The sequence below is a fragment of the Apus apus genome, chromosome 5 (genome assembly GCF_020740795.1).
Source record: "Apus apus isolate bApuApu2 chromosome 5, bApuApu2.pri.cur, whole genome shotgun sequence".
Taxonomy (NCBI): domain Eukaryota; kingdom Metazoa; phylum Chordata; class Aves; order Apodiformes; family Apodidae; genus Apus; species Apus apus.
In genome coordinates, this window is record NC_067286.1 from 4,236,170 (window position 1) to 4,263,287 (window position 27,118).

At 40.4% G+C, this 27,118-nt stretch overlaps 1 protein-coding gene across 4 annotated transcripts in view; it reads left to right on the forward strand.

Moving 5' to 3' along the window:
- NELL1 (neural EGFL like 1) overlaps window positions 1-27,118 on the forward strand; it is a 287,360-nt gene that overhangs the window by 22,305 nt on the left and 237,937 nt on the right. For all 4 annotated transcript variants that reach the window (XM_051622053.1, XM_051622049.1, XM_051622050.1 and 1 more), the window contains exons 3-4: window positions 2,753-2,903; window positions 17,442-17,612. In XM_051622053.1, the coding sequence (XP_051478013.1) occupies window positions 2,753-2,903; window positions 17,442-17,612 (322 nt within the window). The remainder of the gene's footprint in view (window positions 1-2,752; window positions 2,904-17,441; window positions 17,613-27,118) is intronic.

Genomic DNA, 27,118 nt, shown 5'->3' on the forward strand with positions numbered 1-27,118 from the left:
GCACCCCGATAGATTTATCATCTCTGTACTGCCAGGCTATGTGTCCTCTGGATCCATGTGAGCCTTGGTGGGCTCCTCACCTCGAGTCCGCTCGCCAGCGATCAGGTTGCATTTGCCATCTTCCCACCGAATTCCTGGGGAACTCCCTTGTAGTTTAGTTGTAGTTACTGAGGTTCTGAAGAACAGTGTTTTTGCAGGCATTTCTCCATCTGCATGTACATTTTTGGTTGTCTAATGGTAGGGAGTGTTTCTAGGCACTGGTATCTCCTCAGCCCGGTGCTGAGTAGACCCACTCCAAAGAAATTGCACCACACTTAGATGTCTGTTAATTTTGAAAAGTCTAGTCAGATAAACTTCTTTACTGCAAATTGTACGTGTATTGATAAGCAGTGCATAAATACTGTTTGTTATCTAGTAGTTTGAGCCGAAGATTCTGGAATGTCCTAACTTTGTTATCTATGACATATATTGATTTTAATCAAGTGAGAATGACTGTAGGGTGGTGTGTGTGTTTTTACTGTGTTCGTGACTATGAAGAGGTGGTAGAGTGCAACACAGTATTCCAGATTCTGTTTTTAAGGGGATTAGTCAGTGCATCGATTATTCATTCTAGACTCCAACTAAAGAGTCCCATATTTTTGTGTCAATTTTGGTGGATACATGGCAGGATGTGGCTTTTTGTCTGCATACCCCCATGATGAGAAAATGTTGGATTTCACAAGGCTTGACTGAAGTTTTAATGCGTATGTTGCACTGACAGCATTGCCCGTGCCTTCATGGGGAAGAATTTTTGGAAGCTTTGCTAAGTTGTATTTTATTTCTGGCAAGGGTGACACCTTTAAGAAAAATAAAAAATGTAAGATACTAAGGTTCTAAACCTTCAAATCAAGGATATTTGTCTTCATCTGTCAGCTCTTGGACATTTTATCTCAGGGTCTTACCTGTGCCTTGGAAGTTGATACCAGTCGGATTGTCTGTCTGTGTAGATAGAAAACTGGATGTTGGGGAACTTCCTGGTGTATGGAACACATAGTTTTGTGTCTCCTGCATTAGTTTCTTTTTGAAAGAAACTATAATATTTATGACCAGAAATAGCACTTTCTGGGTGAAGATAATAATAAGATGATGAAATCTTGTAGATAAAGATAAAATCTGGTTGTCTGTGCTGGATTGTTTATTCCTCCATTCGTCTTTCTGATGGTAGTTGAAATGATTTCTGTACTTTGAAGCTTTATCCTCTGCTATGATGGAAGTAGTGTTGGGCAGACAAATAGTTCAGTTTTGTAAAATGGGCATTATATTTATTTCTCAGGTGAATTTGAGCCTCTGGTAAAGGTTTTCTCAAGTGATGACTGGTGATTTTTGATCTCTAATTTATAGTTTATTTCAGAGGGGAGCTTTTTGGAGTGCAAGTGCATTAGGCATTCTGAGTATGTAGGCTCATTTGGAGGGCCTGAAGCTGCACAGGAAAAAAATGGAGATGCTCAATTACAAAACATGCTTGAACACTTTTACCTTGGAGTTCAGTTTCAGTTCATGGCATTCACACAGTAGTTGCATTTCTGAGTTTCAGGTTGTTTTTCAACCCAGTCTGTCCTCTTTCGGTCCGCAAAGCCTCGTTTAATGACACAATGTGTTGTGTTGTGGTTTTTTTCCCCTGCAGTGAAATTCTGAATTGTACATCTCATCACTCCTTTGTGTTCTACAGCATGCATGCTGGGCAGGATTCTCAGGATTCCATCGTGTTATATGGTTCTCTATAGTTGAGAATTGGTGCCAGCATTTCTGGCTTCAAAGTAAACCTTGTGAAAGGAAGCACACTGGGCTTCTAATTGGTTGTGACATCCAGGGGGACCACAACTGGCACTGGTCTTGCAAACGTGTGACAAAGGCCCAGCATGAGAGACATGGCAAGGGGTGAGAAGGTGAAATGCCATAGTTTCTCCCTTTTGTCATTAATCATCTTTCAGGGTGATGATACATTGTGAATGAAAGGATTAGCTAAAAGTGGATGTGGTGGGAGATGGTGCATTTGACTCTTGGAAAATCAAATATGAGAAGGCGTGCTGCTCCTTGGACATCAGCAGGATTAGTGAGACTGAAATGTTTCTGGATCTGCCTGGTCAGGCTGTCATTAAAAAAAACTGTGTGAGCTGTCACGCTTTGCTTGTTTAAACTGAGAAATCCCTGAAACACTAGCGCATTGCAAGTGTGCCTTGGATTTATTGCTCGGGCAGGAGCGCAACTGTAGAGCATTGGTAGCAAAAATACATCCCTGCCTTACACAGAGCAAGGACAGGTTTCCTCTGATGTGTGATGGAGAGGTGGTAGTGGAGTCAGGGGAAAAAACTGAAATTGGAGTTGTGTTGAGAGAGGCAGTGCCTGGGATTCCTCAGGATTTAGGAGCCTGTTTATCTGACTGCAGCACACCTTATTTACAGCAACTTAATCTGCTCACAGCAGACACAAATGGCTCAGCATCCCCTTCAAAATTCTGTCAGAAGGTCAGCAGCTGACCAGTTGTGAACTTGTCAAAGTGACAAGTGGGCATGCTGGTAGAGATGGCATTTGGGTTTTTCCATTGAACAGGTGGAGCATGGTAGATGACTCTCAAAAATGAAAAATACTGATGGGAAAATGAAAAATGTAATGTGAATCTTTCTGACTTAGCATTTTTACTGGATTGTTATTCCCTCTTTTTTTTAATTTTTTTTTTATTTTCTTTTTTTGTTTTTTTAAATAAAATTCTCAGATGTAGAAAGAGAAATCCATGCAGCACCCCATGTGAGTGAGAAGTTAATTCAGCTCTTCCGAAATAAAAGTGAGTTCACATTTCTGGCCACTCTGCAACAGAAGGCATCAACTTCTGGAGTGATACTGTCCATCCGAGAGTTAGAGCACAGGTAAGAGGAAATTGTTTCTCTTCTGTAGCAGTAGCAACATGAAAGATACTGAGCACTCACTGGTCCATTTTGACAATGTGCTGAAATGGGAGATGTAAAATCTGACATGTAAGTGAAAGCCTTTCTTCATAGTTTGCAATTTGCTACTTTTTGCTGGTTGTTTTTTTGTTATAGGAGGAATGCAGTGTTTTATGTATCCTGGTCTGGAAAAGGACTTAACTTAAATGGAAAGACCAAACCCAATTTGGTATAGACACAACTTGTGTCAGAAGTTACAAAGCTTGCAATGCAGTTTCCCTCACTAGTTTACTGGGTGCAATTTGGAGTTTCATAAAAATTAAACCTACGTGTTTACTGCTGCAGTATGTTTTCTTTTTTGAGATTCAGCAGTTAAACTATTAAGCAATTAAACAACTTGCACTTTCATATGGGGATGTGTTTGGTTTCTTCCTGGTATAAATACAGTATATTCTTAGTTTGTTTTCATTCTTTTTTTTCCCCCTGTTTTGTTGTAGGAGGAAAAAAAAGCTGTATCTTTCATTAGCTATTACAGTGGCAGACGTTTGTTTATTAAAAAAAAAGTACCTTGTGTTATGGCCCATAATACATTTCCAATGATGTTTTGATGTTTCAAAGTGTGTGTTGCAGTCAAATAGTCTCCTGTCTGTAACTTTCTATGCTTTTTTCATTATTTCTTAGGGCTTGAAGGACTTGTGTAGCTAGTCTAACTTTGTTTTAATACCAGCAATGGGATGTTCTTTGGTTGCTCCTGTTTAAAGTCACATCTAATACCAGTCATTCTGCAACATTCATTTTAGGAAAAAAAAAACACGCTATTGGTATTTAATTTTGATAATCATATACATGATATACAACTGTTAGCCCAGTTTCCTACCTTTTTGTTGAGAAAGGTGTATGAAGGAGAAGGCAGTGGCTTTATTATGACCAAATTCCAGTGATGGCTTTTTGCCAGTGCAACAGCAGAGATGTCTGGACAAGGATAGCTCAGGGGAGGACTTTGCTACCTCCTTATTGTGTCTCCATACTTTTCTGTCACCTCTACTTTCTTACTGGTCTCTTTTTCTGTATTCCTTCTTTCATTTTCCATGGTCTCAATATATGAATAGTGTTTAACATGACACAAGGATCCCTCCCTTCAACTTCCCATTTTCCTTCTGTCGCTCCATCATTCCTTTTGTTGTTACTTTTTATTTCCTCTGAGCTTTTCCAGGCCACTGTAGCACTCTGAAGTCGTGTTTAACAGGATCAGTTTGGCTTGTTAAGGGTTGTTTTTTTTTTTTTATTATTATTATTTTGTTAATTTGAGGAAGAGAACATTGATGAGAGCCATCGAGAGGGGAACACTGTCACATTTAGGAACACATGCATGCACTCAGCAAAATCCAAGGTCAGATGAGACAGGCAGTGGTGATTATACAGTGCAAGATACGTGATTTTTAGATGTGGCCTCTCCTGAATTTGGCTTCTTAACTCCTGTATCTTGACTGGCAGAGACAGAGGCTCGTAGGGAGATGTGCTATACAGGAGTTATCTTGATCAAACCAAATGTGCTGTTGATGTCCTTCTTGGCACTGAGGTTATCTCTAGCATTCCAAATTAATAGACATTCTTAAAAAATACCTGTAGTTGAAGGACTGGATGCTAGTCTCACTTAAACCTTTTTAATTCTGTGAAGGAACTGAGGAGTTTCAGTCTGTGTAGTCCTATTTAAGAGTTGAAACACATGTCTAGTGTTGCTAATGACTGCAGCTACATTCTGAGTGTCAGGTGGATTATTGCAGTTACCCCTCTGTTCTGGACTCATGTATAATTTAAAGCAGAAGCCCTGATTCTTTGTCTAGTTTCTGAAGTTGCTACTTGGACCTTGATAAGGATAGTGCTTTCAAACCCTTCTGTCTGTGATGACAGAAATTAATAAAAGTGGCAGTGGAGAAAATACTTTCTAACACTTGGTGAAGAGCAGAGAGCAAAGATTTGGGGAGTTACTCAAGAGGACTCTGGTTACATTATGAACAATCTAACAGCAGAATTTTCAGCTTGATATTTTTTATGTTGCACTAGCTGCTTACATCACTCAATTTGCATGTGAACTGAAATGGGTGCAGTCTCTTGACACACTGGAAGTCTTTCTAAAGTTATTGCTCCTACTAAGCTTTATGTAATTATCATGGTTCTGTTCTGGTGACATCCAGTTGTTGGTTTTTTTTCAACTTTCCATGCGTCTATGAAAATACACAATGGAAAGAGAACAGTAAGAAACATTATGTTTCAGCATGGTTAAGACCTATGGGAACAACTCTAAGTGTGTATTTATTACCTAACCCATATAGTTTTTGACAGGAAAAAACAAAAACTCTTCCCTTATGCACAAAATAGGAAATGTTGCAGCTAAAGACATAATGGCTTTTAGCTTGCCAGCATACCAAAAATGGCAACATTAAAAGATTGAGACTTCAGAACATGTAGGACATTAATCACACCTGAATAAAAAGTTGTGTTAGCTGTTGGTACTAGAGTTCATGTCTGGGCTGTATCAAAAGAAGTGTGGCCAGCAGATGGAAAGAGGTGATTATGCCCTTCTACTCTGCCCTGGTGAGACCTCACCTGGAGTACTGCATCCAGCTCTGGAGCCCCCAGCACAAGAAGGATATGGACCTGTTAGAACGTGTCCAGAGGAGGGCCACGAAAATGATCCGAGGGCTGGACAACCTCTCTTTGGAGGACAGGCTGAGGGAGTTGGGGTTGTTCAGCCTGAAGAAGAGAAGGATCCAGGGGACCTAATAGTGGCCTTCCAGTACCTGAAGGGCTACAGGAAAGCTCAGGTGGGACTTTCTCCAAGCTTGTAGTGAGAGGACAAGGGGTCATGGTTTTAAATGGAAAGAGGAGAGATTTAGGAGGAGGAAATTCTTTAGTGTGAGGGTGGTGAGACACTGGAACAGGTTGCCCAGAGAAGCTGTGGAAGCTCCATCCCTGGAAGTGTTCAAAGACAGGTTGGATGGGGCTTAGAGCAACCTGGTCTAGTGGGAGGTGTCCCTGCCCATGCAGGGGAGTTGGAACTCAATGATCTTTAAGGTCCCTTCCAACTCAAACCATTCTGTGATTCTTTACTGGAGGCGTCTTTTTGTTGTACACAGATTTAATAGTTGACAAACAGGTTTGATTCCATGTAACAAAATGGGTCTGTGTGTGTATTCACACATGTGCACACACACACACACATATGTATATAAAGTTCCATAGGCCAGCATAACAGCCTAACTAGTTCAACAGGCAATTTTCCATGATGTGTGTAGTGGAGATGATCAGCACAAGGCAATAATGAAAACTTACAAGGTAGTAATACATAGAACGTTTGGTTTTATTTTATTTCTCTAGCATGTTTTGGCAGGATTTTATTTTCCACTGAGGGCATGGAACTTAAAAATCAAGATATAGAGGATATTTTGGAAATAAGTAGGTAAATGGGTCTTAAGTATTCATGATTTAAAAAAATGCTAGAAAAAGATGAATACAACTTTCCTTGAAGTTAGTAATTCAGATATGCTGTTTTGCTGTACTAAATAGATATTTCATAACAATTGGAGATTTGCTGTTAATTTATATCATCACTTGATGGGCAGGATTTATACTACAAAGATGATGAATACATCTTTGGTAATATTTTATCTTGTTGAATCCCCTTAATGATGATAAAGACTTTGTTTTCATGATCCAAATGTTTTAAAATACAGCTTGGAAAATGGAAAGCTTAATTAACACAGATTAAGTCTAACTGAACGCTCTGGTAGACTGTGTACATAGTTATTTGGAATAGAGTGGTAAATCTGGAGATCATTGCTTTTTTCCCCCCCCTAAATTATGGGTAACAAAATGTGATACAGGATGGACAAACATGTTACTTGGGGATGCAGAAGCTATTTTCTTTATTGGAGAGTGCTGCTGGCCAGTTGTTTTTAGATCTTTGTGAGCTATTTTGCTCACAGCTTTTGACTTTGCAGACCACCAGAATCCCACCCATAATCAATCTGTATTTCAACAGTGATTTGATACACAAACTTTTGTCTGCCTGCTTCCTACCTGCTCTGGCCTTGCATTGTCCAAAGCCCAAGAACATAACTTAGGTGGAGTCAGTGTTGTCTCTGTGCTGTTTACTTTTTCTGGGTTGGAAGTATCTTGATGGTTCCTTCTCTCTGCTGGCCAAGAGCAGTATCTGGAGAAATCTGTCAGGGATGTTCAGGTGCCCAGAATACTGGCTCTCACCGAAGGAGCTGACTCTGATTTCCTCACTATTCTGGGACACAATTTAAAAGCAACTGAATGCTGTATTATTTTCTTTACTTGCTGATGTGAAAATTTTGTACCCTCCTCCTAAAAAAACAAAACCAAGAAAGCCATAAACTCATCCTTTATCTATAAAAATAATGGGTTACAGTGCATGGGAAAGGAAAGCATTTGTTTAGTTTGAATGCATTCTAAGGGTTTCAGTGCTTGGAAACAATGGGTGAGGCACCTGGCAAAGAGTGGCAAGTATTCTTTTGACAAGTGGTAACCTCACTGGCCTGCTTATAACATTTTCAAATCACTTCATGCCTGCAATGTCAATAATGACCTTTTAATTGCTAGGAGGTAGTCACCACTGAACCACTACTCGTGTCTAAGCTTGGTAGGTCTAAGGTATCAGGGAGTATTGACTCCAGAATGATTTTCTGCTAGTGTACCAATCTAAACAACCTCAAATCAGATGAGCAGCACAACTACACATCACCTGAGGTTCTGGTATTAATCTGAAGGGAAATCAAAGGAAACACAATCTTTACAGTATAGTAGACATAGAACAGCAGCTGTCCACCCAGCCAAGATCTGGTCAGGATGTGGGAGGTAATAACTCCGGGTCAGGTTTTCCAATGTTTCATCAGGCAAAATTCCCTTTGACTTTTTAAAAGTAACATGTTGGGTATTTACTTGTTCTGGAACAAGTTGCTCTCCAAAGAAAGAATTTCTTCTTAACCGTTAGTTTATTTTTGTGGAAAACAGAGAGATCAGACACTGTAATGCAGATTATGCAAATCTAAACAAGTAAACTGAGGAATCATTACCCATGAGTTACCCGTAAGAAATAGGGTAATAGCCTTATTGGAGTCTCCTCAAGGACTCATGTACATTTTTCAAGGTCCTTGAGTCTCATGTGATGTTCCCATTTTCCCCCCATGCCTTCCTCAAGAAGTCATTGTTGCTTTTGTTACTCTTACTGGTGATTAAAGAGGCAGGATGAAAACCCAACTGTTTTGTAAAATGCTGAGTTGCTAATTCCTCCCTATGAGTTTGTGTGTGTCCCATGTTTGTCTTCTCTGTTTTCTTCATGTTTCTTAGCACTAACTTTCTATCCATGCATTGTCATTCTTTCTGAAGAGTGTTTCAAAATGGGAGATCCTGCCGTGCTAGAACTAGGGAATGAGACATAAGAAAATCTTAGAAACATTCATCTTACAGGGAGCACAAAAAACAGATATTTTTTCTAAATTTCTGAGGTTTTTTTCTTTTTATGCTTATAACCTATGTTTAGGACCTGAACTTAAGAAAATTTCTTGCATGTCAGATATATGGAAACTTGGAAGCTAATTGTAATGCTGTGGTGAAATGGATTCATTGAGTGGGGAATTTGGCCCTTCTCTACATAAAAGCAAGCTGTGTTGATATAAAGAGTCATGGGGGTTCTGATAAATGTGTCAGGCTCATGGTGAGAGATTTTGATTCCTAGCTAGTCAGTTTTGGGTGGGGAGGGGGGGAAAACAGGCATGGAACTTGAGTGCATCGTTGAATATTTCCCCCCAATTACACTATGAACAGCTTCTGAGACTGTTGATGAGTTACAAAATGCTGGATGTTCACAAATAACAGCTGGAAGACTACCAGGCCATAATACATTTGATTAAAAACACCAAAGGGTAACAAGCTAGTTAAATTAAACACTGAAACCTAATTAATGAAAAGAAACGTATGCACATGACTTTTGCCCTGTTGTAAACCTGAAAAATTGCATTTACTCCATGCTACGTTTTACATTATTATCTGCAAGATGTGTATATGTATAATGGATTCTGAGATGCCCAGTATTCAAAAAGGGAAGCAAAAACTCTGCAAATGTATCTATTAACCTTTTGCTTTTAGGGTGAAGGCTACATCTTCATTAACATTTACATGTAGAATTGCTAAACTGGAAGGCTGTACAAAGAATATAAAGATTCAGCCCAAATTCCATTCCTCTGAATGAGGTGATGTGAAATAGTGAGGCATCTACACACCTCTCTTGTTTTTCTTTTTTTCTTTTTTTCTTTTTCTCCTCATAATGGAACAAGCAGGTGAGCTTTTTTTCCCCAGGTTTTTTTGTCCATTTTTTCCCCCCCAACTTCTTTAGAGACGCAGCTGCAAATGCAGTTGGGCCCACCTGCTTCTGTGCTGGTGTTAAAGTATGCAAAAGAGGAAAGTGAGGAAGAACTGTTGTATTCTATACATCTTCCAGTGATTTAAATGTTGTGAAAGAAGAGTTACTGCTGGAGGAGCTACCTTCCATCTTGCAGCTCCCTGCTGAGAGCAGGTGTTTTATGTTCACCAGGCTGACAATTGTTGTCTCTCTGAAGCATTAACATGCTGCTGATAACCAGCTGTTGAAACACATTGATTGGACCTTGTTGGCAATTGGAGTAGAATGGGTGACAGTTTGAAACTCTTTAAAACTGAATTTGGACAGTGCAGAAACATTGTGGTCAGCCAGGAGCAGGATGTGTGGGTCCCCCAGGAGTCTTCTCCAGCATGCTGAGTTACTCTGTCTGCTTGTTTTATGACCCTCTGACACAAGCAAAGCACCAAAAGGTCTCAACCTTATGCTGAAGGCAACTTTCTGAAAACTGTGTCTGCTGAATTCTGGCTGCTCATTAAGAATGTAACTCTTCTAGTTCATCACAGGGTTAGATGTCCACCACATGTCACTCATAGACAGTAATTTGCTTGGTTGAACATTAGGCTGGGTGATGTGTCTGGGTTTGTTTTTTTGTTTGTTTCTCTGCAGTTTAGCAGCAATGGTTGTGTAGTTTCTGTGCCCTGGTACTGCCTTCTGGAAGGGAGGAGGGTCACAGTGCCTGCCCTGGTGACTGCTGGCTGTGGAAAGCTGGCAGTGCTCATGTGGCAGCAGGGAGGGGAGAAGGTGAAGGAGGAGGCCTGCAGGGCTGACAGAGACAGAGAGCAACAGAGAGCAGCCATGTGGCTGGGCCTTGAGACTGGAAAGGAAAAGATTTTTTTCTTTTTCTGGGAATCTAGCAGAAATATATGAATTTGTCATAAGAAATCACTGCAGTTTCTGGATTTGAGAGCAAGATCAGAGGGAAGAACCTCCCTTGTAAGGACACAGCAATTAGGGTAATTTGTTTTCAAATACTGTAGTTTGATTCAGGTGGCAGACCTCATTAGTTTAAAAGGGTATGGATTTGGGGTTCCTCTGAGCTGAGTTCTTGCTGCAGTGATGAGCACGAAGGAGGGAGGGACCAGAGCTGTACTCTGATTTGGTTACAGCTCTGCTTGGTGCCCTCTCCTTAGGGAGCTCCAGGCTTCTGCATACTCACAAGGGTTCCTGAGCTAACGCCAGCCCAGAGTCCCAGGTTAGCCTTGAAAAATTGGCAGCCCCAATTCAGAAAGTCCCCAGATACAAATGCTGCAAATGGACCACTGGTGCATGGAGGAAGCTAAAGTTGGGCCAAGGTTTCTGGCTGGTGAGCCCTTCAAGGACTACTTCAGAGTGTAACTCTGGATTGAGTTCCTTGCTCGAGTTACAGTGACAGTGTGAGTACAAGGTGACTTGGTTTTTCGAAGTGGTGATATGTAAAGAAGTTACTCTTTTCTTTTGTCAAGTCACTTGTCTGTCAGACTAGTTCATTGGGTTGATGTGTCTTATTTCAACTGAGTGCCTAAATCTGATGCAAAGGATGAGGTAGGAGTGAGCAGGCAGGAGAGCGAGGCTGTCTCTTTCAGGAGTGGTTACACTAGACTGCATCCCTTACTGGGAGATCAGCCTCTACTTTTTGTGAGGGAATAAAATAATATTTGTCCTATTATTTGATCAATTCTTGCAGATACCTACTTGTAGCAGACATGTCTCAATAGGTGGTTGTTACTATAAGTGTATGAGGACAGGGTTGGTTTTGATGTTATTTTGTTTTCAAGATGTAGCAGCTAAGGAGCTGTGACTTCACCTGACTTCTAAGATTAGAGACTTTTCTGTCCTGCCTGTGCTAGCTCTGAAGCCTGCTAAGATGCTATACTATTTTTAGGTGCAATGTGGTACTACCTGCCTGGTTTACTATGAATAGAGGAGAAAATATGTCTTTTTGAAACAGGAGGCAGGTAGCAGAAACAGTCAAGATAGATTTTTAGACGTATGAAATGGAAGCAAAAATGCTTAAGGTCAATCCTCACAACACATGCCGTGAAAACAAATAGCTGCTTTGTACCAGATCTGACTCCAGCTGTCTTTTAGCTGACAGGCAGATGTTTGGGTTATCTTTTTTATATATAATCAAAGAAGAAATTAAATTTGTATTGGGATGACCTTTGCCTAGTTGCACGTACACAAATGCATATATTGAGCGTCCTAAATGCTTAATGCCTTGTAACTTGCGTGTCCAGCTGCCATGTAAGAAGATCTCTAGAACAAGAGACAAAATGTTTATTATACAAAATGTCAGTGTGGGGGATTGTATTGCTAAAAGTTTCAAGCTAGTTGATACAATGTGATTCCTGTTGTCCTCAGAGTGGTCTGAATGGAAAATAAAATTGTGTAATTAACTGGATTAATTTCCTTCTGTTTTAAATGATACAAATGTTTGAAAGAATCCTGTTTGTGTAGCCAGCAGTACAGTGAAGTTGATGTCCTTTTCCTTGAGAGGTTTGAAAGAATTTAGTATTATGTGGGCTTATTTTGGATTTCCTTGTAGGAGAGGCATACTTTTGGAATACAGTAGGTGATGTTAGCTTTGTCTGTGCAACGTGGGATTCAGTTTTTGCATTTTCTTTTGTAGAAATTTAATCTGACTTTTCAGCAAGATACCTTCATTGTCAACGATGATCCTTCTATTCACAACACCTTTTGTGCTACCTGATGTCAGTCTGATTTTGCTCGTAAGCTTTGATGATATCAGTATGTAATCTCTGCCCCAGTAGTAAGTCTTTAATGCCACGTAAGTGAAGATCTGCCATGTATGGTTTTGCTGTGCAGCCTCTCAATCTCTCCGTATTTAAACTAACTGTAAAAAGTAGCTTTGTGTGGTTTGCAAGAGGACTAGATCAGTACACTGGAGTGTGTTAAGAGCATTGCTTCAAAATCCAGTCTTTGACAGTGCGTAATGCTTCAGAGCATGCTTCTTACTCTGTCACTTCATAGTAACTAGGGTACAAGAACTGCCTTGACAGTTGTAACTTGTTCTAGCTTTGCATCCTCACAGAACTGTGGTGACAACTGCAAGATGGGTGTTTACTTCTGTTTGCAGTGAGATGCCTCTCTTGTTTCAGAGGCACTGGGTTTGCTCTGCATGGCTTCCTTGACAATGGCAATGGTCTCGGGCATACTGTCAGCTTGTCTGCAGCATAGTGTGCCCTCTCCCTCCTCTTGCCTTGACTTGCTTTCCACTGGGGAGCATTGAAACAAGATCTCTGTTTCTTTTATGTTGCTGTCTGAGCTGAGCCAGTTGGCAACACAATGAAAATAACAACGTGCTGTGTGTACCACTGTGCACAGAGAGTCAACCACTGGTAAGGAACAGTGAAAGGCCAAAAGCATCATGATCTGTGATTCATGGCAGAATCTCTGTAGATTAACAATCCTGAAATCTGTGTGGTAATGGGTGCAGATTTGACAGAACCACAGAATGGTTTGGGTTGGAAAGGACCTTAAAGATCATCTGGTTCCAACCACATTGCATGGGTGGGGACAGCTCCCACTAGGCCAGGTTGCTCCAAGCCCTGAACGGCCTGGCCTTGAACACTTCCAGGGAGGGGTGATCTACAGCTTCTCAGGGTAGCCTGTTCCAGTGTCTCGCCACCCCTCTTCCAGTTTAAAGCCATTGCCCCTTGTCCTATTGCTACATGTCCTTGTAAAAAGTTGGCGGTTTATCACTAAATACAAGAAATGTTTCTGCAAGGGTGCTACAGCACAGTCTTGTCTGAAGCCATTTTTATCATTTTCCAGCAGTTGAGAGACCTGATACAGTGGTGTTTCTGCTGCTTGTGGAAGGTGAATGGTGCTTCCATCCTTCCTGTGGTTTTGTGACCTTCTCCCACACAATGTTAAGCAGATGCACAAGTGTTTTGACTAGATGGCAACCCCAAGTTTGCACATATTTGCAGGGATGCCATCTGTGCCTGCTGCCTTGCCCTGGGACATCTGTTCAGTAGCTCTAAGAGCATCTGCCATAAGTGCTGGTGCTGCTCCTTGGGAGGGGCTGTGGGGCTTTATCTGGCACTTGTCCAGGGATGATGGAATTTGTCAAGTCAGAATGATAACTCTGCTTTATTTATGTTTAAACATGAAAAAATGGAAGGTTTCTAGAATTCAGTGCAAAAAGTAGTGAAAAGACGAATTTGGGTTTTAATGCAGATGGTGGATTAAACCAACTCACCTTTTAGAAATACTTAGCTTTTTCTGCTTCAGGTATCTTAGATGTTTTCATATTGATAATGACTTGTCCATTTTCGTTGGTCATTAAATCCATGGCAGCTACTTCCAACTTACAGTGTACTTTTAGGCACCTTTTTCTCCTGATCTGGAAATGAAATGAGCTGTCAAATGCACGGTTAAATATTCGCTATGGTTGTTACTAAAAGAAGGGGAAGAAAAAAAGAGAGCATTAAACATTACTGAGTCAGGCTTTATCCTCTCAGAACAATATTGGTGTGTGAGGTACATAGGGGTTGCAAAAGTTGTCAGTGTTGTAAAACGTCTTGAGTTGGTTGTGGACTAACATGCTGTCAAGCACATGGCATGATTTTAAAATATCCTAACTTTTTTCGATGTGCATAAAATGAATCTGAATTTAGCAACATTTTTTTCCTCTTCTGCATTGGGATTTGAATGAGCGACTGTGGACAGAGCTTATAAAAAGCATTAGAATTCTATAATTGTATAAAAGAAGTCTGCAGTAGCTTACACGCTTAGCAGACATGGAAATTCTAGCAGTGTGAAAATTTCAGCCAAGGTCATATTGTATTGCTGTTCCATAAACAGTGAGCCTTAATACCTGCTTTCTGAGAATTTAATCTGTCCAAATGCATGTTACTTGTGATCACGCCAGTTAAAAAACATAAAAATAAAACAAGTCCGTGTTGAGAAATAACAAATAAACCAAGAAACTGCCACTTGGGGCTCACAAGTTGACAGATTACTGCCTCACATCTCTCTCAGTTGGAAAAGGTCTTGAGGAGGGTAGCAGGGGGCTGACTACAGCACAGGTTGACACACAGGCTTCATGCAGGTGTGAGGCAGAAGCAGAACTAGTTGTAATAGTTGGTGGTCTCCCTTGGGCTTTTGGCATGGATCTCATGGCAACATTGAAAGTTCACACTTGATTACTGATGATACATTTATTCAGGTGGTCCCATATCCTGCAATCCTTTCAGGAATCCTATCTTGTTCTGTTCCTATGTTTTCTTCCTTGCAAAATACTGGGAAGTACCTACAAAAATACAGAGCTGTTGGAGATCAGTTCATTTTCTTGCCTCTTGTATGCTAGTTTCTGTTAATTTCCTGCTTTTTTTTTACCAGTTGGTTTATAGTGGATTAAAAACTTGTGCAGTGGCATTTCAAGGCCAAGTTGACATAGATATATGAAAAAAAAAAATTCTCTAGCTTTACTAATTATTTTCCCACAGGTTGATGATTTCATGCCTAAGCTTATGTTTTTCTCCTCATTTGTCTTCCATTCCACAATTTGCAGTTCAGAACAGGGCAGGTGCATTTATTTCCAGGAGTGAATGGCCTTTATGTCATTGCTTTTGAAGAGGTATTTCCTCCAGAGTGTGGTAGGAGGTGGAAAGAAAAGATGATGTTTGCTATTGAGAAACCTATTTGCACATGAATGGTACCCTGGTAGAGAAAAGACAAGTACATCATCTGAGCTGTGAACGTGGTGAAGTGTGTGTGTAGTCAAGTTCTTGATGTGAATTTGTGCATCTTCAAAAGAATAATGAGCGAGCGTTGGTTTACACTGCCTTGTGTTTTTAAAATCTTTTAGGTAGTTATGTAGTGGGCTGATCCAGCCCATTTCTGCTGTTGGGATTTAGTTGGCTGTTGTTTACTGGGGTTTGTCTTTTTATTAAAACCCCCACCACATTGTGGAATAACCGATGAGCTTTGTGGCTCTCTGAGATTATGAAGAGTGACTGCAGGACATGACGTTCTTTCTGCAACAGAAGTTTGCTGTGCTCTCAGGATCTTAAGCTTCTATGATCAGCCATGTAAAAATATATTTATACAAATACTTTGTGTGTGGTAGAGATATTAGAATGTTAGGTAGCTCTCCTTCAATTTTTTTCAGGTTTTATGCCTCATTGCTGTTTATCTGAGCAAGAGAGAAATAAAGTCTCTTTAATGACTTCCTTTTGTGCTTTGACAGCAGATGGCAATTAAGAAACATTTAACTTTGTAAGTATGACTTCACTGACAGTACTTGTCCTGGTGCTTTCCTGACTTGAAAATGCCAGCAGCTGCAGGTTCTGTGTTGACTGTGCTCTTACTAGAGCACCAAAATAAAATATTAAAAAAATCCTGTCCAGATTTCTTGCGAATGTCATTTAGGTATTTTAATGGGTGGTGGCAGTGGTGGTCATTAATCAACAGTCAGCTCTCCTGCTTAGAAAACTCCTTGTGCCTTTATGTGCATGAAGCAGTTCCTTCACAACACCAGCCTTTCTTATTTTTTCCACTCTGTACTGCATGTTCTTATTTGTATGTATGCCTGCTGTGTTTTCATTCCATTTTGGTATTGCCTTTATCTGACTGTGACTGTTTTTACTTAGCCACTTGAGTCTTTCATTTGGGTGACCTGAAAATGCTCATATGTTGTTGCAGGAACAACAGAGCAGGATGGAGGAGGGTTTGAGTTTCTCTTTTGGCAGGATGGAGCAGGGTTTGAGTTTCTCTTTTGGTCGAGATTCATTGTCTAGGTGTTCCCCTTCTTGGTCTGTTGCAATCTTTAGCACAGATTCCCAGCTAGTGTTTTCTCTCCTGGGTAATTTCCTCACAAAGGACTCTGTTTTTCAGTTTTTATGTTCTAAAAAGCCTCCACTTGACTGGTAAGAGCTATTGATGATAAAGTGCACACACCTCGCGCATCTCTGGTGCGCGCTGGCTATCAGGGTCTGTCACAGCTGAGGAGTGTAAAAAGCTTGTGAAGAAATGAAAATCGACACCTAGATACTTATTTTTTTGTGTTGCATTTATTTTTTGGAAGTGGATTTCATTACCCCACACCAGCCGGCGTCTTCGAACTGCCGTGTTAAATTGACATTGCCCAGTAGGGAAGAAGATGATGCTGTGGAGGTAGACGTGAGTAGGGACTAGCTAGAGGACCTAACATCTGCATTTAGTTGTTGAGGTGTTTCTACTTTAAAAGGTGATCTGCATCTTCTCCCTTCTATAGCTGGGACTTTATTATAGGAGGAAAAAGGGAGCATTGTTTCGATATGCTGTCCTACCACTTATAAGGGCAAAATTCGCCCTAAAAGAAGAACTGACTCCCCTATTCCATCATGAAGCCACTTATTAGCTGTACTTTGTTAGTTCTCTTATGGCTGTTCTCTGGTGACAACTGTCTGAGGGTTTTGATTCTTTATGCTATGTGTTGAGACACGTAATCTAGCCAGGTGGGTTTGTTCCCTTGTGAAGCTGAACAATTACAGCTGCAACAATAAGTCAGAAAATGAGTTAAGTAAATTTGCATGTAGGGGAGCCTTAAAAGTAAACAGGCTTTTAAAGAGGTGGATTTGCAAACTCTAAATACAGATTTAATGGTTATTTGGTGGTTTCTTCACCTTAATGGCTTTTTGTTTGTTTGTTGATAATGATATGTACAGTTCTTTATTTTTGCACTTCCTACAAATCCTATTTAATGAGAATATTTTGTGGGAAAGAATGAGGATAATTTTCCTGTAGTTTAACCTGTTGTATACGTAAAAAGGGGACTTTGGTTTCCAAGACTGTAAAATGGTGTTTGGAACATGAGCTGTTCTCCTGTAATGGGTATTGCTGTTTTTGTAATGCACTGAATGTGTAGCCTTGTCTCTCTGCCTCTTTTTTAAAAAATGAACTAGTAGCCAATCCATGCCGAGTAGCCTCTTAGATTGTGACCTTACCTGTGGTGATTTCTTAAAGAAGTCTATGAATTAAGAAGAAAGCGACAGAAGCAAGGAATAAATGAAAAAAACCAACAACCCACAAACAACAAACAAACTGATTTTTCTTTGTCTTGAATACAGCTATTTTGAACTGGAGAGCAGTGGCCTACGGGATGAGATCAGATACCACTACAGATTTAATGGGAAGTCAAGAACAGAGGTGTTCCCATATCGTCTGGCAGATGGGCAGTGGCATAAAATTGCTGTGTCACTTAGTGCATCCCACCTTCTGCTCCATGTGGACTGCAACAGGTAAGAAAATATGTCCAGTAATTTTCTTTTCTTTAAAAAAAAAAAGTGCTCTCTATTTAAAGGAATAAAATTGGAAAAGGAGATACTTTTTGTTTGTTTGTTTGTTTTTTGTTTGTTTAAATACCTAGTTTAAAAAGCACAGTAAACTGCAGTGGGATAAGAAAAGGAAAACAAAGCATTAAAATGAAACAATTCATTGTGATTATGAACAAATGTGGAAAAGGTTGATTGCTGACTGGGGAATATTAAGTGCATCTCTGTAGTTCAGGCACTGACTGTTGTGTTTGACTGTGATTGCATTTAAGTGTGATAGATTGGTGTGTAGTCTGTTCTGTTCTGAGCTGCTTCACTCAGCATATCTGAAAACTTGAAGAATTGATGGATATGTCAGAAGCATTTTAATTTTATTTTGCATAATCAAGCAATGATTTTTTTGCCCTTTTGCCCCACTTTGAAACTTCTGAGAAACCTGGAAGCTTGTTTTTGCATGTCTAAAACTGGTGCTTTTTATTTGCTGAAGGGTATTTTGTTTGCCATTGCACTTTTTTCCCTTTAAAAGTTGTAAAGACTGCAAGATGGCAGTTTGTCAGGATTCCAAGGAACAAAAAGCAGCAAAACTAGAATCTTTCTTCCCTTGGGACTTGATCTCACAATGTATTGAAGACTTCAGCTTTTGCTAACTTAGCTGTTGATGAGGAAATCCAGGAAACTTGAAACTAGGACCTTCACAATAGTCTTTAGGAATGAGGAAAGTGAACCATTACTTTGAGGTCTTCTTGCACCAAAATTACCCTTTGCCTTCAGTGAGAGGATCAGCATATGCATTTTGGAATTGTGGCATTTAAATGGGTAGGGTGATGGTAGCAGATGTTTTTTTCCTAAAACCTTCATTTTATTCAGGTGGCAGAATAAAATCATGTGAGTATTATAGGAGCGTGTGGTTATTGGAACATTTGAAGAAATTTAAATTTTGACTTGAGTAATTATGAGATACTGTTTTGTGAACAAGCTTACAATCATTTTCTGGAGCTGCATTGACTACTGACAGTAAAAATTTCATCTGAAGGAAGGTTGCTTATTGAATCCTTTTATTTGGACCCTAGAAACAAGCAAATGCTTAGAGCAATTTTAATTATTTTGAGGCATGAAATCTCCAATTTGTAAAGATTGTCCTCATTTCACTCATCTAATTTCTTTATCCTACCATTATTTGTATTTCTTATATTATTTCTTTGCTTACAACAGTGTACATTTTTGTTTATTGACATACTGTGTTTTTGGACACATTCTTCATTATATCCTATGATTTCTATTTATTTATTTATTTATTTAATGAACTGCAAATGGTTTTAGAAAGATCCTTTTAGCAGATTGTTTTGCAATCAATATGCACACAATATGAAAGGAAGACAACACAAGAAGCCTGCCTGGTGCAGAAGTCTGTCGAGGAACAAGAGAGCTGCACAGAGTTACGGTTGTGACCTGGTTTTCTTTGCAGCAACAGGTAGCAATAGGTCAATACAATTACAGAATGAGCTGTGCTGTCCTGTGAGATGATAAATGTGTACAGCCATCTCTGTCAGGTAGCCCTAAACAGGGCTGGTCTATCTAAGAGTATCTTTGAAGGTGATACATCTCAGGGCTGCTCCCAACATCATTCTGTACCCAAATGCCTCTATATGGCTGTGAATTTGTGGTACTTTATGACAAGCCCTGTGGAACAGTAATGGGAATAGTTTGAAAGCATGACTCAAGGGCAGATAGATCATACAAGTCTAAATTAAAAAAAAAAAAACACAAACAAACAAAGGAAGATTTTAAGTTCTTGACTCAGCTGTAACATCTTTGTTCAGTTAGTTTGAGAATATTGTGAAAGTTGGTGTTACAATTTCCTTTATTGTGTCTTAACTTGCTACATCTTTGCACTCAGAAGAGAAGCCAATGTCCTGTTCACTTTGCATTAGCATTTCCTGCTGATATTAGACTAAATGTCCAAAGATGTGAAAATGAAGAGCCAGCCAATGGAGGGGTACTTCTGAGCACTGCTGAAGATCGTAAGCCTTCCTGGTGTTAGTGCTGGGAAAGCTGCAGCTGGAAGTATGCACAGAATCTGGTGTTAAGAACTGTCGACTTTCTGTGTAAATGCCACCATTTTAGGCTGGTGTGGTGTCACTGGCTCTCAGCAGAGTTCAGGCTGCCCAATGAGAAGTGTTGCTTCTGCAGACTTAATTTAACAAATACGTCACAGGGAAAGAAAATACAACTGCAGTCAATAGATTCACCTGTCCCATCTCCTGAAGGGATTTGATGTCATCAGAACAAGAATTAACTTGAAGTGTATCTATCTAGTTAAAGAAGTTCTGTGTTTTTTACTTTCTGTTCTCTCCCTTGTAAAAAATTAAAACCAAAGCAAAAAGGAGAAAAAAAATTACCAACAAAGTTAATCCCTTGGATTCCTACTGGATTTCTTTAAAGGAGTTTGCAAGATTGCTTCCTTACAGATAGACATGAATTTGTTTGGAAGCATTGCTCCTTTTGTTTATGGCTGTAGTAATATGTTAGATATTTGGAAGGCTGTTCTGGGTGAGTGATTTGTGAACAGTGTTGCTGGTTAACCTGTATCTGAGAGAGCACTGGAAGTCTTTGTAGGGGGGAGAAGATATCTTAGCCATAACCTAATTTTGCTACAGGATTTGTATTGATACCCAAAGCTAGTCTCTGGCTTCCCAAACCTACAGTGGATCAGAAAGCATTGGAGGTGAAACTTTTAATTTGTAAGCAGATAGCTGAATCTGCTTTTATTCTTCCTTGCCTTATCACCCACATTTCTCTGATTTGTAAAATTGCTGTGACATTTGGTGCTTGATTGTCTTTTGGATTCAATTCAAAGTTGACTTTGTTTTTCAGACCTGGATAGGTTAGGGAAAAGTACTTGAGAACTGGTAAAAGCCTTTAGTGCTTTTAAGAGTCATCTTTAAAGCAGTATAATTGCCTCTGTTCTGATGAGAAGTAATATGGTGGGGAAGGCAGATGTATCAAAGGAGGTGTATTTGCCCAAGTACATGTCTTTTTAAAATCAGCTCCTGCTGCATCTCACTTGCTCCTATTTATGTTCCTTAAAGAATAAGGAGTAAGAAGTGTAGCTGAGCGTGTTGCTAGAGCTTGGAGCTGCTGACACAGGAGAGACAGAGTTGAGACTAAAAACCTGTTCAGTGTCACTGGGTTCTTCTCACTGACTTTGTGCTGGGCTTGGGCAGTAACTTCTAGCCAGAGGTACATCTCAGACAACTGGCATAATAAAGCAGTGGGTGTACTTGCTGACATAGTTTAACATTCTGGTAAGGTTCTGAAATCTTAGAAAAATGAAAAGACTGTATTAATTATGAATGAACAACTGATTCATAAATAAAACCTATGCTGGAAGTAACATGGAAATTAGAATCATAGAATAGAATAATAGAATCAGTTTGGTTGGAAAACATTTTTAAGATCATCAACTCCAATTGTTAATCTAGCACTGCCAAGTCCACCGCTAAACCATGTCCCTAAGCACCACATCTTTTAAATATCCCCGGGGATGGTGACTCCACGCTTCCCTGGGCAGCCTGTCCCAGTGCCTGACAACCCTTTCAGTGAATACATTTTTCCAAGGATCCAATTTAAATTTCCTCTGGCACAACCCGAAGCCATCTCCTCTTGTCCTATCATTTGTTACTTGGGAGAAGAGACCAACTCCCACCCCACTCCAGCCTCTTTTCAAACAGTTACAGAGAGCAGTAAGGTCTCCCCTCAGCCTGCTTTTCTCCAGACTAACCGACCCCAGTTCCCTCAGCTGCTGCTTATAAGACTTGTGCTCCAGATCCTTCACCAGCTTCATTGCCCTTCTCTGGACGTGCTTCAGCACCTTGATGGGTTTCTTAGAGTGGGGGGCTCAAAACTGAACGCAGGATTCGAGGTGTGGCCTCACCAGTGCCCAGTACAGGAAGACAACCCTTTTCCTAGTCCTGCTGGCCATACTGTTTCTGTTATAAGCCAGGATGCTGCTGGCTGTTTTGGCCACCTGGGCACATTGCTGGCTCGTATTCAGCTGGCTGTTGTCCAGTACCCCCAGGTCCTTTTCTGCTCTGCAGCTCTCCAGCTTCTCTTCCCCAAGCCTGTAGTATTGTCTGGGTATTTTTGTGACCCAAGTGCAGGACCCAGCACTTGGCCTTGTTGAACCTCTTCCAGTTGGCCTCAACCCATTGATCCAGCCTGTCCAGATTCCTCTGCAGAGCCATCCTACAGGCAGATGAACACTCCCTCCCAACTTGGTGTCATCTGCAAACTTATTGAGGGTGCACTCAATCCACTCTTCCAGATAATTGATAAAGATAGTAAAGAGAACTGGCCCCAGTGTTCCCTGGGGAACACCACTTGTGATTGGCCACTAACTAGATTTAACTCCACTACAAGTACCCTGCTGCTAATTTCCTGACATCTCCAACACTAGCTCCACTAATGGTGAACAAATCTTTTTTCCAGATATTGGTGACATGTAGAATCAGTCTCCCCTGCTCTAGGGAAGAAGGAAGTTGTCAGGGGCATTCTGACTGGTTTAGGTTAAGCTAGAACAATGGTGTCACTGTTGGAGTGTCCTTAACCTCTGGCACTAAAAATGTTAATATATAACAAAATAAACCCTGCTATGTACCTTCCCAACTTTGGCCTCAGAGGAGCAGAGGTAAAGGATGATGCTGTACGTGCCTGCATTGTGAAGAGATTTGCAATCCCAGGAGACTGTCCACAGTCTTACAAGAGCTGGTGTTTGCCTTCACTTTACTGGGCATTAATTAGTTCAAGCTGTAGAGTCTGTAATGTTGCCCATGCTACCTGACTGTCCACTGCAGTTCTTGCCCTCTACAACGTTAATAAGCCAGAAGGATGTTACATTTAATAGTGCTAAGAGTGAGGGCATAGCATGGAACCTACTATTTAAGAGGCGGTAGGTACTGTATCAAAATGTATTTATTGATAATTTATTTTAAAAATATAAACTCCAGATTGTTCTCAGTGTGTCTAATTAATCTGGGAAGGTAAGCTTGAAGGCCAAGTGCTTTATGTTTTTATAGTTATATTTCTCATTACTGTAGTCTTATATTGCTACCAAGATGCTCAGCTGTTCCAAAAGTATCAGTATTCCTTTACTTGAACTCTGCAGGCATCAAAGGGAGGAAGGCATTTTGCTGCAAAAATTAGTGCTTTCCAGTTAAAATATGTACTGGACTGCCTTTTACTGTAAATACAGCTTGTGGTTTTGATGGATACTCTTAGGTGTTTGATGGAGGGGGCTGGTAAGAGCATAGGAGAATAGATTATAAAACTGGAGCAGGCTAGGAAGTAGTCTCCAACTGAAAAAAACATGTTGTCTGCTTCTTTTATGTTTCTGCTGATAGAACAGAGCATTAGGGAATAAAAAATGCATGAGCAGTGAGAACTTTTTAATTGGAAAAATAAATAAATTAAAGCAACATAATCCAAATATGGGAATCCAAGACTTCTGAGTTCTTATGAACATATTCTAGCTGCTAACCTGAGGTTTTTGACTAATCCAAACGAAGTCCTATGACTTTAATTAAAATATAATAAATTTAAAGAAAGTTAAGGAATGTATTTAGAAGAGGGATTCAGTACTTACTGTGAAACACTTTCTCTTGAGAGAGAGAAGATGGCATGGTGGCAGTGTTTTGCAGTTAGGTAATTTACTCTCAACATGTGAATGTGATTTTGTGACCCAGTTTGCTTCTCTGCTCTTTAAGCTGTAGCAGAAGCTGTCAGAGCAGTGGCTCCTAAGTGCTAGAATTGTGCATTGCAGGTGCACCCCATTTCAGATCTGTGGTATTGTGGATTGGAAGTTAATTCTCACCCACCAATTGTCCCTTTTGTTTGACAGAAAGGCTATAAACTTTTTAGCATGAGAGAGATCTCCAGCTGGCATATCAAGTCAGCTGCTGCCAGGTCTGTATCATTACAGTTATTGTAGTTAAGCTGCAAGAAAATGTTCAGGATCCATTCAGCACTTGAGAATTTTTTTAAGAAGTTTTTTAATAGGCTTTTCATTGAATGGCTATTGCATCAGCAGAATGGTGGCATGACTGAAGACTGAATGGTTGTATGCATTAACCCTGTCCCTAATTCTGATGAGAATTTTGCTTTTCATCCTAGATGCATCAGTTGAACTTTTTTGGTATGTTGCCTTATTAGAGTTGAGAGAAGGTTGTGAATGTTTATTACAGTGCTGAGAAAGCACTATGGAAAACAAATTATAACAATCCATACACGTGTCTAGCTGTCCTAGATCCTTTGACTGCCCTTAAAAGGCATCAAGCACTTGTAGTCAGTACAAGTACCTGGGGCACTGTGATGGTACCTCAGCCTCACACAGCTCCTGCTCAGAGTGGAGCAGGCATCTGCTTTGGCTTCTGTCAGGAGCTGATCCAGGTCCTGCTGATGTCAGCTACTGAAGAGTAGAAGTCAGCCTCTAGGGGGCTGGTTGAGGGGCTTGAATGGGAGATTGTGGAAGTCCCTTGACTTTTAGGTATAAGTAGAGCCAGAGTTTAGTAGCTGCACAGCCCATCTACTGGTGAATACAGATTTGAATATAGATTTAACAGTGGTGTTTTGTGTTGTGTTTTTTTGTTTGTTTGTTTTGGTTGTTTTTTTCCCTAATTTAGAACTGGGGACTTGCAGTGTTTTCTGGTGAATTAAAAATATTGATAGACAGACTGATGACTTTAACAGGGTAGGAATGGTGTTTTAGGCTTAACCATTGACATCTTGCATTCATTGTATTTGCAGGCTATGGGTGTGTCAGAGAGCACGCATAATGTTAGAGGAAATAATGCTAAATCAAGACAGAAAGGCCTCAAACGACCTCATAATTTCCTGAAGTGTGTTAATAGGTGTATTATCCTATTTGCAAATACTTTTGCACTGGTCCAATATGAACTTATTTTTTTGTTTGGTTGTTTTTTGTTAATGTCAAAGCAATAAACCCTTTTAATTGAGGCAATTTACTTACAAGAGCAGTCTCTGAAAATTTAGCCTGCATAGTTTGAAATATATGTGGATGTTTGTTTCCATGTTTGTTTTTTTTTTTTTTCCCCACTGGAAATCTCCTGTTACTTGGCTCTATTTTTTTTTTTGTTGGGAGTGCTGATGTGGGTCGTATAGACAGAAAGGTGTTCATGGTAATTTAAGAGTCAGCCACATAGAGCAAGGATCTTTTCTTTTAGATGAGCAAAACAATTTTCTTGCTCCAGGCAGATTAACTGGGATCCAAACCATAAGTGAACTCTTCCATTTGAAGTATTTAGCTAAATGCTGGAGTTTAGAACTGGAAGTCACATAGGGTAATACAGGAGCTGAACTGAAAAATCATAGTATAATTTCAGTTAAATAAAAGCATTGAGCCTTTGCCAGAGAACAGATGAGAACCCCTCTGAACTATTCAGAAGCTGACTTGAGATCTGAGTCTCCTTATAGCAAATTCTACAGATTCTTTCCTAATGAGCTGAAGCCTCCTCAGTGCTGGGAGACATGAGAGGACAACTAAGCAAACAGGGCCAAGACTACTGGAGTCTGTGAAACCAGCCCAGAGTTTTCTGAAGTGAATTAGTACTTGGTTAGTCTTTCTTTGACAATTTAGAACAGCAATAATTCCAAAAAAGTATTTATTTTTGGAAACCCTAGCTTGTCAAAATCCTCAAGTTGACTTCAGGGAGATGGAGACTGCTTGGCAGCATTTATTACTACCCAAAACCTGACAGTCTCCATCATTGCGCCCTGTGGTGCAAGAGCAGTCACATTTGTTGCTTGGGTGTGAGGAGCTGGGGACATGTGAGGTGCTCAGAGATGGAAGGTGCCAAGGCTTGGATATAGTGTGAGTGTGGCTGTCATGGCTCTGGGGTGTTAGGAGGTGGCACAGAGCTTGATGCAGCAGAAGTGCAGTGTTCTCTCACTTCATGTGTCACACGGGGCCACTTGGCATATTTGCAGCCTTACCTGTGCGTGGGAGAGCTCCATCCGGGCCTCCATCATGTCTGGATGGTCCTTCAGGGTGTAAGGGAGTCCAGTGGGCTCAGTACTGAGTATGAGCACAAAAGAATTTCTGGTTTTGTGCCCTGGGGTAGGAGCTGATCTGCAAATGTGCTAATGAAGAGAAATGCAAAGGCAATCCAGTCTCATGCTTTACACAGCGAGGCTTTTTTTTTTTTTTAATAATAAAACACCAGATATTGCCCATTGCTTCTGGTTTAATTCAATGATATAAAGAGCCATTGTTGTTATCTGTATTACTAGTGTTACAATACATAAAAAGAGCAATAAGGAGAAAGATGATAGTTTGATCCTCAGTGTAGGAATGAAGTAACATGCAATTACCAGCCCTGTAAGTTGTTTTTCTATCTGAGACCAGTGGGTAATAAAAGACTCAGCAGAAGCTGCATTACTTAAGTGAGCTGCAGTTTTAGTGGTGTTCCCTTCAGCATGTCAAAACTGAAAGCAAATAACTAGCACTGTGCCATTTAGTGCAACTAGGAGGACTTCCTCAGCCCCAGCTGAATCCTTCTGTCATACCAGCCACTTACTTTAAACTCCATGGGGAGATGTTGCTGGGCAGTGTCCCTGGGGTGAAAACCTGGCCCTGGTGAAGGCTGCAGTGAAAACTCTCCCTGACTTCAGCTGAACCACACTTTCATCTCCCGAGCGTGTCAGATGGTGTGAGGAATGAGCTCCAAATCTGAGTGCTGTCCCTGGAGAGTGCTTTTCTGTCTGTCTGCCTGGCAGTTTCCATCAAAACTTAATTTTAGAACCAATACAATGGCTTGTTCTATGTTTACCGAGTGTTTCACACACCTCCTCCGTCATGGCCAATTAGTTGTTATGGAGAGAGTGCAACATTGCCTGGCAAACCACCAAGGCTAAAATCACCATGTGAAAAATGCCATGGGGAAAACGTAGACATGGGTTATCCGATGGACCTGTGGTAAGAAGTTAGGATCATGGAATGAGTCAGCCCTCTGTGGGGTTACAGAGGCAGCAGCTAATGGGGAGGAGTGGCAGCTCCATCGCACGGTGCTGAGGCAGCACTAATGGGAGGGCTCTGGTGGCAGCAAAGGCAGGGTGTTAACAAGCAAAGCCTGTGGTCCTCAGCCTGCAGTTACCTTCAGTCATGAAAAGAAATTGGCTCTGGAATATGGATGAGATAGTTTTTTGATTATACACAAATCATTTAATGATTACATGAACCCCTTGATGAGACGATCTTGTGACAAGATACACCTTAAGGCAATTAACTTCTTGGCAGATTATTTTTTTGGAGGGGGGAAGGAAACTGTTTAGTAGAAGAGTTGCTTTGGCTGGTTTCCTTTTAAATAATTCTTTTTTGGTAGCAGTGCAGAAAGGAGTTGAAATCAAAAGCCTGATTCTTCTTGTGCTTGCACCTGTCTTACTGTACTAGAGAAAGCAAC